General features: G+C 41.0%; 1 protein-coding gene across 3 annotated transcripts in view; it reads right to left on the bottom strand.

Annotated features, from left to right (window-relative positions):
• Positions 1-2,739: 2,739 nt before the first annotated feature.
• mthfr (methylenetetrahydrofolate reductase (NAD(P)H)) overlaps positions 2,740-13,269 on the bottom strand; it is a 94,335-nt gene continuing 83,805 nt past the window's right edge. For all 3 annotated transcript variants that reach the window (XM_036133128.1, XM_036133129.1, XM_036133130.1), the window contains 4 exons: positions 11,997-12,179; positions 11,795-11,896; positions 11,596-11,715; positions 2,740-2,972 (listed from right to left, as the gene is read on the bottom strand). In XM_036133128.1, the coding sequence (XP_035989021.1) occupies positions 2,757-2,972; positions 11,596-11,715; positions 11,795-11,896; positions 11,997-12,179 (621 nt within the window). In that variant the 3' untranslated portion in view covers positions 2,740-2,756. The remainder of the gene's footprint in view (positions 2,973-11,595; positions 11,716-11,794; positions 11,897-11,996; positions 12,180-13,269) is intronic.

The raw sequence follows: 13,269 nt of genomic DNA, 5'->3' as shown, positions 1-13,269 counted from the left end.
CGCTCCCTTGTGACGTCATTTGAACACATTTCTTCTCATAACCACAGACTTGAATTCGTGTCCACAGCAGTGAAGCCTTTTAGTCGTAGAAATGAAAGTTGTATTCACAAGACTTTGGACTCAAAGCTTTCTGATTCATACTCACATAAAAACAATCCTAACCCACAAAATATTTCAGACTCACATATATGACAACAGAGTTTTGTATTTGAATTTTTGTACTATATTTTTATTAACATATGAATATGAAGTTTTAAAATCATACACACCTGACATTTTCCTTTCTCCATATAATTGAACTGAAAACGTATTAAAACAATATATACAAAAATTAAAGAATAGGTTAACTGTTAAAATACATTTACACATCCAAATTAATTTAACAAGATTTTAGTTGTGGGTCTTTTTGTTTTGCTAGCATTTAAATGTTTCTGTTCTTTTACATAACCTTATTTTTTTTTTATTACATGGATTTTCATTTTGTGTGGCTCTATCCCCTCACAGCCCTCTGCATTGATAAGCAGGTATAGATAATAGATCGATATATTTTGTGTTGACTTCCAAAATGTGTCTCTTTTTAGCTGTAATGCCTTCCAGGAGGGGGCCATCAGCTGAGCTATTGCTGCCCATACCCTTATATTCTCTTTTTATAGTGACAACTGTTGGCCCTTACTCTCTTCCAGTCAAAGGAAATGAAAGTGTGCTCTTTTGTCTCTGCTCTGTCTTCTCTAAGCCCCAGTCGGTCGTGGCAGATAACTATTCATACTGGGCCTGGTTCTGCTGGAGGTTTCTTCCTATTAAAGGGGAGTAGTTCCCTCCACTTTTGCTGCATGCATGCTCGGTATGAGGGATTGCTGCAAATCCATCAACAATTTAGATGACTGTCCACCATAGCTACACACGCTTTCAAGAGAAGTGAATGCTGCTTGTCAAAGGCTCAATGCAATCTGGTGGGTTTGCTTAGATGGGAAACTTTTTGACCAATCTGTCTGTATGATTTGGTTGAATTTGACTTTGTGAAGTGCCGTGAGATGACGTGTTGTAAATTGGTGCTATGTAAATAAAATTTAATTACAATGAATTGAAAGAGCTATTGCTAGGACCTGGGAGCTATTGTTAGGTAAGTATTCTGCTTTTCGTCCAGTAGATTTTACTTCCAACCCAAAGTAGCTACATGCTATTTCAGAAGAAGCTGTTTTTTAGTCACTCTAACACAACTGGATTTGTTTCCTTTTTTTTTTTAAGGGGGGGATTTTTTGCGGCTCTAGTGGCTCGCTCTTTCTGAAAGTAGGCTGACAGGAGGGGAGAGACATGCGGCAAAGGACCGCGGGTCGGATTCGAACCCAGGTCAACCGCGTCGAGGACTAAGGCCTCCGCATATGGGTCGCACTACCTGCTGTGCCACAAGCGTGCCCCTGGGTTTGTTTCCTTAACATAAATGTTTTTTTCATCATAAACTGCACTTAACTCTATTCTTATAACTAAGATGAATTTGGAATGTATGTAACGGAGTCAGAATTTGTCTATAAGATTGGACTGAATTGACTATATACAGGACTGTCTCAGAAAATTAGAATATTGTGATAAAGTTCTTTATTTTCTGTAATGCAATTAAAAAACATGAAATGTCATACATTCTGGATTCATTACAAATCAACTGAAATATCACAAGCCTTTTATTGTTTTAATATCGCTGATTATGGCGTACAGCTGAAGAAAACTCAAAAATCCTATCTCAAAATATTAGAATATCGTAAAAAAGTACACTAGTAGGCTATTCAACTTCACTTGAATCGTCTAACTCGAAACACTGCAGGGTTTCCTGAGCCTTGAAAAACACTCAGCTTGGTTCAGTAAACTAAATCACAAGTATGGTAGTGGTTAAGAGACGACATAAGATTCTCACAGTAACTGGTGTACTGACTATGGCATTACTGTCCTTGATTGGCCTGCCAATTCCCCTGACCTGAACCCCATAGAGAATTTGTGGGATATTGTGAAGAAGAAGCTGAAAGACACCAGAGCCAACAATGCAAATGAGCTAAAGGCCGCTATTGAAGCATCCTGGGCATCCATAACACCTCAGCAATGCCACAGGCTGATTGCCTCCATGCCACGCCACATTGATGCAGTAATCTGTGCAAAAGGATTCCCAACCAAGTACTGAGTGCATTAATGGACATTTTCAAATGTTTGATTTTGTTTTGCTGTTATAATTTTTTTTACTTGGTCTGAGGAAATATTCTAATATTTTGAGATAGGATTTTTGAGTTTTCTTAAGCTGTAAACCATAATCAGCGATATTAAAACAATAAAAGGCTTGCGATATTTCAGTTGATTTGTAATGAATCCAGAATGTATGACATTTCATGTTTTTTAATTGCATTACATAAAATAAAGAACTTTATCACAATATTCTAATTTTCTGAGATAGTCCTGTATTTCTGGATGTAAACAGTTTGTCTTTGCCTTGTTTGCCTTGTAACAACCTTTGGAGTCACCAATTCATAAATTTGTGCTGTCTAAATATATTAAATTGAATTTGTTTTTCCTAATAATTTCCTGGATTTCATCTTTTACCTTGGTACTTTCATATTTAATGTGCTGCCTTTTTTGGTATCTGAACTAGCTTTAAAAATTGTGTTAAATATACTAGCATTTCATTAAGGCACTTTTCAAAAAAAGAAAACCTAAAATACGAAGGTATCCAATTAATTAATTATTTCTTTCCTAAACAAGTTCTCTTAAATGTCAGTTTATTGCAAACCAGTCTCATCACTGAGCAGTTCTGGTGATGCGAGATCGAACATGTCATCGATGACCTGCCACAGACAGTTATCCAGAGGAAAGTCATTGTCCACCAGATTAACCAGGAAGTAGTTATCATGTATATACTTGATGATCATTCGTGATGGTGACTCATCTTCATAGAGTTTGGCCCACTCTTCAATCCACAAAGCAAAGGCCTCATCCTGAAAACAGAAGAATAAGCATGATTTTCTTCTAAGTCAAAGTCAGCAAAATTTACATATTCTGAAGCTTTTTTTTGACACCATGATAAGAATGTTTAGTAATTTTATTCAGTGAATGTTCAGAAAAATGGACAAAACTTAAGGTTATGAAATTTTTCACTTCTTTTGTGTCAAGTTAAATTACTTTAAATGTTATTTTAAATATAAAATATAAATATGAACAAGTCAAAATTAAAGTGCCCAGTGCAGCTTCATAGGACAGGAAAATGTTTTTCCTTTGTCTTTTTTAAAAATCAATATAAGTGCATTTCTTATGATAAATAAGAAATGCCCTTCTATATTGGACAACATATAGTGAAAGTATATGGAAACCTGGTAAGGTTATAGTTAAATTTTCTGAACGCAATTTGAGTCAGAAACGGCTGCCAGAAACCCAGGACGCACAAAACTGTTTTTAATGGAGAACTTCTGCTACTCCACAAACTCCTGCCTGACAGGATGGAGCTGAACAAAGTGCACAGCAAGTTCACAACTTCATGTAAGTCTCTTCCCACATCAATTAATGACATGTTACTTTTGCACATATATTTTCTCGCTGTGTTGCAAGGTTGACAACGTACCAGCTATATGAACCCTGCGTGCTGGGATGACGTCAGCTATGCGGTGCTTGTTAACCATACAGTTAACAAGCACTGATTTCCTATGATGATTAATAGGAAATCAGTTATTGAAATGAATGTTCATTTCTTTGGTTTTTTTCCGTCAAAGTAAAGTTTGTTATCAGCCACTTTACTTGACTTTGGGGCGTCTCCAGCATTATATTTGAAGGCGGTGCAGAAACTATCCCAGCACCTGACCTAAACCAACACTATTCTTACAACATGATGCGCGAGGAGCACAAAAAAAACCCAACATCACATCACAAACCTGCAAGTCAGGTCCCCAACCAAACAAGTATGCCACATGAGTGCGATGCACACAGAAACAGTGCATCGATCCACACGATGGCCAAGTGCGCATGACGTGCATGCTCTCACAAAAACAAACATGGAGATATGCCTACATAGCTTATTTCTAACAAATTGCGATAATAAAAGGAATAAAAGTCCTAACCCTACACATAAAAGTTCGCTCCTAACCATGATTAGCGTGATCTAAGTCTGCGTAATGCTGGTGAGAAGAAGAACCAGGCTCAGGCGCTGTGTCTGTGACATCCAGGAGTCGGATAGGAGGTGAAGCAACAACATTCGCTTCAGACGTCCCTCTCCCCAGCCACTTAGGCCAGCACCTCCGGGGGAATCCCAAGGCGTTCCCAGGCCAGAGGAGAAACATAGTCCCTCCAGCATGTCCTGGGTCTCCCTCTGAGTCTCTTCTCGGTGGGACGTGCCCAGAACACCTCACCAGGGAGCCTGTCTAAGGCACTCTTCCGCCCAAGCACCTATTATCCTTGGTGTCCGTACTCTTAACAATCTAACCCAATCCAAGGGGCTTTTGGATATTTGTAGACTACAACACCCAACTGATCGGGATTACTCATTTTATTGTAATGTGCACAAATCATACACAAGGATTGATTATTTTCTGGTAGACTCCCATTTGATCCCCAGCATTAGTAACTTCAGATACCACAGCATATTAATTTCAGATTATAGCCCTGTATCATGTTCCGTTGAGATTTGCCTCAGGAGGTATCCTGACCAGATGCCCGAGCCACCTCAACTGGCTCCTCTCGACGTGGAGGAGCAGTGGCTCTACTCAGAGTCCTCCCCGGATGACTGAGCTCCTCACCCTATCTCTAAGGGAGAGCCCAGACACACTACGGAGAAAACTCATTTCAGCCGCTTGTATCCGGGATCTCGTTCTTTTGGTCACGACCAAAAGCTCGTGACCATAGATGAGGGTAGGAACGTAGATCGACCGGTAAATCGAGAGCTTTGTCTTTTGGCTCAGCTCTCTCTTCACCACAACGGATCGGTGCAGCGCCCGCTTCACAGCACACGCCGCACCAATCTGCCTGTCGATCTCCCGCTCCATCTTCCCCTCATTCGTGAACAAGACCCCAAGATACTTGAACTCCTCCACTAGTGGTAACACATCCTCCCCAACCCGGAGAAGGCACTCTATTCTTTTCCGGCTCAAGACCATGGTGTCAGATTTGGAGGAACTGATCCTCATCCATCATTTAATTTTAATTAAAGCAAAATCAGATAGGCTAAGCAGGATCTGTAACAGCCATCCAGCTGCAGGCGCCACTAAATCGTCTTCTTTACTCACCGTGTCCTGTGTTAGAAGATTGGATCACACCACAAGTTTGTTTCTGCTCCACAGCGCCAAACTGTGTCCTTGAACCAGTGTAAATTATTTACTGTTGTAGTTAATATTTTTCAGTTGCTTTTATTAATGATCATCATTCTTAATAAATGACCTGGATAACAATGACAGGTGACAGTCCATTTTCAGCATCGCAGATGTGTGAATAGCGACAGCGAGAGAGGGACAGAGGGAAGTTATTTATTTTACTGTTAACACACTTTACCTCTGATGAGCAATACATTTCCATTCCTTTCTGTGGAAAAAGAGCGTCATCATATTTCTGAGCTCTGCAGTTTGTCACATAATTTCTGTTTCAAAAATGATTATTTCTGCAAGTTACTTTTCGACTTCTTTTGATTATTAAAAGGCTACATGTGAACATTACTGTGTGACAATAATGAGCACATGCGCCTTACATTAAAGGTGCCTACTAATAGAGTGCAGGTTGATGAAACATCCCCGCTGCCCCCCCACCTTAAAAATTAAGGCGCCATTGATTTCCCACCGTTATGCTGATGACACTTAGCTATATCTATCCATAAAACTCCCAGTTTTAGTCTGTAAAGCAGACTTCCTGTCTACTTTTAAGACAGGCTTAAAACTTTCTGACAAAGCTCATAGTAAAAGTTGTTTAGGGTATCCCGAGCTATCTCTGTAGTTATGCTGCTATAGGTTTAGGGTGCTGGAGGACATCAAGATCTTGATCACAGCAAAATAATTTTTATGTAAGTTCCTGTTTGCGGTAAGGCGTATTGTATCACTTCCTGTTTTCACTGCGTGAGCAGCGGTTTGTTGCTCCAGATTCTCTCGCTTTTATCTTTAATCTCTTTGCTGTAACATCTGTTTCTAACACATAAGCACTTTTAAAACATTTTCTGTTGCTGCACATCACGCTTGGGAACTCCTCGTGTTTCACGGTTTGCTCTCTTGGCGTGGTAGAAGGGCGCTAGCCTAGCTTTAGCCTAGCCTAGCTTTAGCTCCACAATGGCTTCCTCTCCTACTATTACTTCAGCTTCTCCGTCTCTGACTAAGTCTCCCCTTATCTCCTGCTCTCTGTGTCAGATGTTTAGCTATTCCTCTGCCTCCTTTAGTGATAATGGTACTTGTAATAAATGTAGTGTTTTTGTAGCTTTGGAGGCGAGGGTGTCAGAATTAGAGTCCCGGCTCCGTGCTATGGAAAGACCAGCTGATAGCCGCCCCTCTGCTAGCGCGGAGCCACATAGACCTAGCGTTAGTTCACTTAGTGGTCCTCCAGAAGCACCCGAGCAGCCGGGTAAGCAGGCCGGCTGGGTGACAGATCGTAGGAAGCATAGCTCTAGATTTCAGCCCCCAGTTCACCACCAACCCGTCTGCGTTTCAAACAAATTTTCCCCAGTCAGCGACACACCCGCTGAGAAGCCGATCCTGGTTATTGGGAGCTCAATAGTCAGAAACGTGGCACTAGAGACACCAGGGACCATAGTTAAATGCCTGCCAGGGGCCAGAACGGGCGACATAGAATCTTACCTAAAACTGCTGGCTAAGGATAAGCGTAAATACAGTAAGATTGTTATTCACGCTGGCGGTAATGACACCCGATCACGCCGATCGGAGGTCACTAAAGTTGGTGTTGCTTCGGTGTGTGAGTTTGCTAAAGCAATGTCGGACTCCGTAATTTTCTCTGGTCCCCTGCCTGATTTGACCAGTGATGACATGTTTAGCCGCATGTCATCATTCAACCGCTGGTTGTCTAGGTGGTGTCCTGAAAACGACGTGGGCTACATTGATAACTGGAGAACTTTCTGGGGAAAACCTGGTCTGATCCGGAGAGACGGCATCCATCCTACTTTGGATGGTGCAGCTCTTCTTTCTAGAAATCTGGCCGGATTTATTAGTCCTCCTAAATGCTGACAACCCAGGGTCCAGACCAGGAAGCAGAGCCGTAGTTTAACACACCTCTCTGCAGCTTCTGTACTGTTACCCATCCATTATCCTATTGAGACAGTGTCTTTCCCACGGCCAAAACTTAACAGATCAAAAACGTATCTAAAAAGGAACAAATCATAAAAACCTAATAAAAATCAATACGGTTCACCTTGAACCTAAAAATAAAACAATTAAATGTGGTCTATTAAATATAAGGTCTCTCCCTCCAAAGACTTTGTTAGTTAACGAATTGATTTCTGATAAACAGATTGATTTGTTTTGTCTCACAGAAACCTGGCTACAAGAGGACTACGTTAGTATAAATGAGTCAACTCCCTCCAATTATTCAAATTTCCACATTCCCAGATCTGTGGGAAGAGGAGGAGGAATGGCAACCATCTTTCAGTCTGATTTATTAATTAGTCCCGGGCCAATTAATAACTACAGTTCTTTTGAACATTTAACCCTCAGTTTCCCTCATCCAAACTGCAAAGCAATAAAACCTTTTCTGTTTGTTGTTTTGTATCGTCCACCAGGCCCTTACACTCAGTTTTTGGATGAGTTGTCAGATTTCTTATCTGATTTGGTGTTAAATACTGATAAGGCTATTATAGTGGGCGATTTTAACATCCATGTTGACACAGAATGTGATGACCTTAGTGTAGCCTTTAAAACTATCCTAGATTCAATTGGTTTTGCTCAAAATGTGCATAAACCGACGCACTCTTGGCTCCATACTTTAGACCTTGTGCTGACATATGGCATTGATTGTGAAGAATTAACAGTATTTCCTCACAACCCTGTCCTATCTGATCATTTTTTAATAACATTTGAGTTTAATCTAACTGAGTTCTCCACCCCCAAAAGAGGGTTCCATTATAGTAGATCTTTATCAGATAATTCTGTATCAAAACTTAAAGAGTCTGTCCCCTTTTTAATATCCTCCGTATTGCAGAAATGCCCCGTAGATGGCAGCAATGTTGTTTCTTCCAATTCACAAACAGATGTCTTTGCAAACGGTATGACTTCGTCATTGCGTTCTGCATTAGACAATGTAGCTCCCTTGAAAAAGAAGGTGATTATTCACAGGAAGCTGGCTCCTTGGTTTAATTCAGAGCTGCGTTCCTTGAAGCACAATGTTAGGAAATTGGAGAGAAAATGGCGCTCTACACACCAAGAGGAATCCTACCTAATCTGGAAGAACAGTCTATTGTTGTATAACAAGACCCTCCGCAGAGTTAGAGCAGCATATTTTTCATCATTAATTGAGGAGAATAAGAATAATCCTAGATTTCTCTTCAGTACAGTTGCCAAACTTACCCAGAGCCACAGCTCCGTTGATCCATCCATTCCCTTAGCTCTTAGCAGTAATGATTTTATGGGATTCTTCATAAATAAAATTGATTCCATTAAAAATAAAATAATTGGCATCCTCCCAAACATGATTACCTCGTCCCCAGTAAGTGAGGCAGCATTGGAGGAATCCTTAGAACCTGCGCAGTGTCTGAACTGTTTAAAAGCAGTAGAGCTTTCTGAGCTATCTAAAATTTTAGCTTCATCTAAACCTTCTACCTGTATGTTAGACCCAATCCCAACCAAGTTGTTTAAGGAGGTATTCCCTCTGATCAGTTGTCCTATTTTAGACATGATTAATCTATCCTTGGTAAATGGATATGTACCACAGGCTTTTAAAGTAGCTGTTATTAAACCTTTACTTAAGAAACCATCTCTTGATCAAGATGAGTTAGTAAATTACAGACCTATATCTAATCTTCTTTTCTTATCTAAAATTCTTGAGAAAGTAGTTGCTAATCAACTATGTGAACATTTACAAAGTAATGACCTACTTGAGGAGTTTCAGTCAGGCTTCAGAGCTCATCATAGCACTGAAACAGCTCTGGTGAAGGTCACCAATGATATTCTCATGGCCTCAGATAATGGACTTGTGTCTATACTTGTCCTGTTAGATCTCAGTGCTGCATTTGATACAGTTGATCACAATATTCTCTTACAAAGACTTGAGCATACTGTAGGGATTAAGGGAAAAGCATTAGGCTGGTTTAAATCTTATCTGTCGGACAGATTCCAGTTTGTTCATGTTAATAATAAATCTTCCTCAAACTCTAGGGTCACTTGTGGAGTACCACAGGGTTCAGTCCTTGGACCAATTCTATTTACTATATATATGCTTCCGATTGGCAAAATTATCAGACAGCATGGGATTAATTTCCACTGTTATGCTGATGACACTCAGCTATATTTATCCATAAATCCTGATGAATCCAATCAGTTACTTCGACTGCAGTCATGTCTTGATGACATCAAAAGCTGGATGACTTTAAATTTCCTGCATTTAAATTCTGACAAGACAGAAGTTGTAATCTTTGGGCCAGAGTCTTCAAAAAATAAAGTTCTTAATCAGTCCCTTAATCTGGATGGCATTAACTTGGCCTCTGGTAATAAAGTTAAAAATCTTGGTGTTGTTTTCGAACAAGACATGTCATTTAAATCCCATATTAAACAGGTTTCCAGAGTTTCCTTTTTTCACCTCCGGAATATCGCCAAAATTAGAAACATTCTGTCCAGGAGTGATGCTGAAAAACTAGTCCATGCATTTGTTACTTCAAGGCTGGACTATTGTAATTCTTTACTATCAGGAAGTCCACAAAATGCAGTTCGAAGTCTTCAGCTGATCCAAAATGCTGCAGCAAGAGTTCTGATGAAAATCAACAAGAGGGATCATATTTCTCCAATTTTAGCTTCCCTTCATTGGCTTCCTGTTAAATCAAGAATAGAATTTAAAATTCTCCTTCTAACGTATAAAGCCCTTAATAATCAAGCTCCATCATATATCAGAGCTCTGATTACCCCGTATGTTCCTAACAGAGCACTTCGCTCTCAGACTGCAGGTCTGCTGGTGGTTCCTAGAGTCTCTAAAAGTAGAATGGGAGGCAGATCCTTTAGCTATCAGGCTCCTCTCCTGTGGAACCAACTCCCAGTTTTGGTCCGTGAGGCAGACACCCTATCTATTTTTAAGACTAATGTTAAAACTTTCCTTTTTGACAAAGCTTATAGTTAGAGTGGCTCACACCCTGAGCTATCTCTATAGTTGTGCTGTGATAGGCCTAGGCTGCTGGAGGACATCAGGGTCTAATTTTCTCACTCTACTGATTTCTACTGTTCTTCAGTCTACTGTTCTCCAGTTTTGCATTGTATTACATTGAAATGACTGTCGTCATTTCAGCTTTTAACTTTTTGCTCTCTCTCTTTTTCTTCATAGTAGGTACACCTGGTCTGGCGTTCTGTTAACTGTGACATCATCCAGAGAAGACGGCTCACCCGCTACTACCATCTAATGTAGAACAGATTACTAGATCAATGTGTGCTTCTGTGCTTTTTTGTCTCTGTTCTGTCTTCTGTAACCCCAGTCGGTCGAGGCAGATGACCGTTCATACTGAGCCCGGTTCTGCCGGAGGTTTTTACTTCCCGTTAATGGGTGGTTTTTCTTCCCACTGTCGCTTCATGCTTGCTCAGTATGAGGGATTGCAGCAAAGCCATGTACAATGCAGACGACTCTCCCTGTGGCTCTACGGTTCCCCAGGAGTGAATGCTGCTTGTTGGGACTTTGATGCAATCAACTGGTTTCCTTTATATAGGACATTTTTGACCAATCTGTATAATCTGACCCAATCTGTATAATATGATTGAACTTGATTTTGTAAAGTGCCTTGAGATGACATGTTTCATGATTTGGCGCTATATAAATAAAATTGAATTGAATTGAATTGAAAAGGCTATATGCACCGAGAAGGTCTGCTTCTCCTCTTTCTCTGCCACAGAAAGTGAGCCTGCTCCGTGCCCGTACACAAACACTGTGGCAAATCAATAGATTTGTAAACTCCTCATCTCCTTGTTGCTCCTTACTCCACCATTGTGGCGGACAGTTTTTCCTGCTGCATGCAACCCTGCCCTGTCAACAAGCCCTGAGAAAGCAGAGCAAAGTACAACGTCGCTTGGGGGACCAAAGCCCCACGAACTAAAGTCCGGGGAAGGTGAAATTAATCGGGTAACTGTGTATGGAAACGCTATCCATGAATTGCAAAGCCCCAGGCTTTTGAGTGGCAATGGAAAAGGTGCTAATGCTGCTTTTCAAAGACTCAATGCACTCTATTGGGTTTCCGTAGCTAGGAAACCTTTTGACCAATCTTTATGATTTGATCGAATTTGACTTTGTAAATGGCCTTGAGATGACATGTGCTGTAAATTAGCACTACAAAAATAACATTTTATTGAACTGAATTGAGTTAAAATCAATAAAATATTTCACTGCCCAGTTTAACCTTCCTTTTGCATAATAGCTTAACAAAACACTAATTTATTCCTTCATGCTGTCTTGGTAACATACCTTCCAGTACATGAAGCTGACTGGGTCTACTACAGTGGGCTGGACAATCTCTCTGCCTGGGAAGATGCCCCACGTCACTGCATTAGGCTGCAATTCATGCGCATTGGTCATGTTATGTCCCTGCACAGAAGATATTTAGAATGACCCTTATATGATCTGAACTCATACCATGACTAGTACTATCGATCTTCAGACTTACATGAACATTAACAATGTGATAGTTGACACGAGGTTCATATTTCTTCAGGACTTTGAGGAGGGCTGTTACATTTTCACTGGAGGTAAAGAACTCCAGGTAGGCCTGTTGGATGAAAAACAGGAGAAATGAGGCAACATATCAGATATCAACAGCTCAGACTAGAATGTCTTTGTTGAGAATGACCAAACAAATACTTTAGCACCTTCTGAAAGACATATCCTCCAGGAGGTCCCCAGCCCACTACAGGGTCTGTGGATGGTTTGCCGTTGATGTTGGGCTGGGAGTTGATGGTGAGGACTCCACATCTGTTAACCTTCTCAAGCTCATCTTTCAAAAAGTTGGTCTCCGGGGCCAAAGGCTCATCGTTCCAGGGTAAACACATCACCTAAGGAGCGAGAAAAATATTGATCATTAGCAAAATATAAGATGCTTTAAGAGTCCCTTTCAATTCATTAGGCAGGGGAACACCAAACCATTCATTATAAAGCCAAAGATTAGCAAATGATTTAAACATACAATTATACTAGCCTGACCAATCAGACTGACTTATGACGTATACACGCGTATCAGTTTGGAAAAGAGCTGGTAGACCTTGATTTCAAAGGCAGGAATACCAGAGTCAGCATCAAAGGGTTAGAATCAGATAACTACAGATGAGATAAAAAAAAACTCCAAGCAAGGGGGTGTGGCCTGACATGGTGGCCGAGTAGTCGCACTTTTGCTGCGCTCAGCATTGGCATGCAAACTTTTGACAATTAAGCACCACTCACCATAGTGCAGAGCTCTTTAATTCTTGCTCTCTTGCAGCCACAATTTGCTCCACGCTCGACTACCCAACTGAGAAAATATCTAGCAGGGCTACTAAGTTCGGAAAAGCTGCTTCAAAAGCTGGGCTTGCTAATGCAGCTAGCCATAGCCAAACTAAAAGATGACGAAGATATCTACCAACAACGATGATGAGGATGAGTTGCTGCTATTCTGGCAGAGGATATCTGACAAATTACTACAGTCCATCAATGATCAATTTGACAGATTCAAGCAGAGTTTCCAGGGCTTGCTCGCAGCGCAATAGGCAGTTACTGAGAGACTGGTTGCAACCAAACAACAGGCTGGTAACCATGAGAATCACATCGACTTGGTGGAAAGCTCGGTGGCCGAACTACAACAGGACAATAAAGTGTTACGATCCAAACTGCTACATCTGGAAGGTCGCTCTCGATGGAATAACATCAAGATTATTGGCATTCCAGAGGGTGAGGAAAATGGTCGACCGACCGAGTTCGTGTCCACCCTTAATCCCAAACTCCTGGACGCCACCAACTTTGAGAAGCCGGTTACCATCGACAGGGCGCACCGCATGCTTTGTCCGAAGCCACCTGAAGGAGCCCGCCCTCGCCTGCTCATCGTGCGTACACCTCGAAGAAGAAGAAAATTATTCGGCTTGGCAGGCAGCACCCATAAGAATATGGCGGTCG

Source organism: Fundulus heteroclitus, unplaced genomic scaffold, assembly GCF_011125445.2.
Source record: "Fundulus heteroclitus isolate FHET01 unplaced genomic scaffold, MU-UCD_Fhet_4.1 scaffold_58, whole genome shotgun sequence".
NCBI lineage: Eukaryota > Metazoa > Chordata > Actinopteri > Cyprinodontiformes > Fundulidae > Fundulus > Fundulus heteroclitus.
Note: the sequence above shows the minus strand (reverse complement) of the source record. Positions and strands in the feature narration are given on the sequence as shown.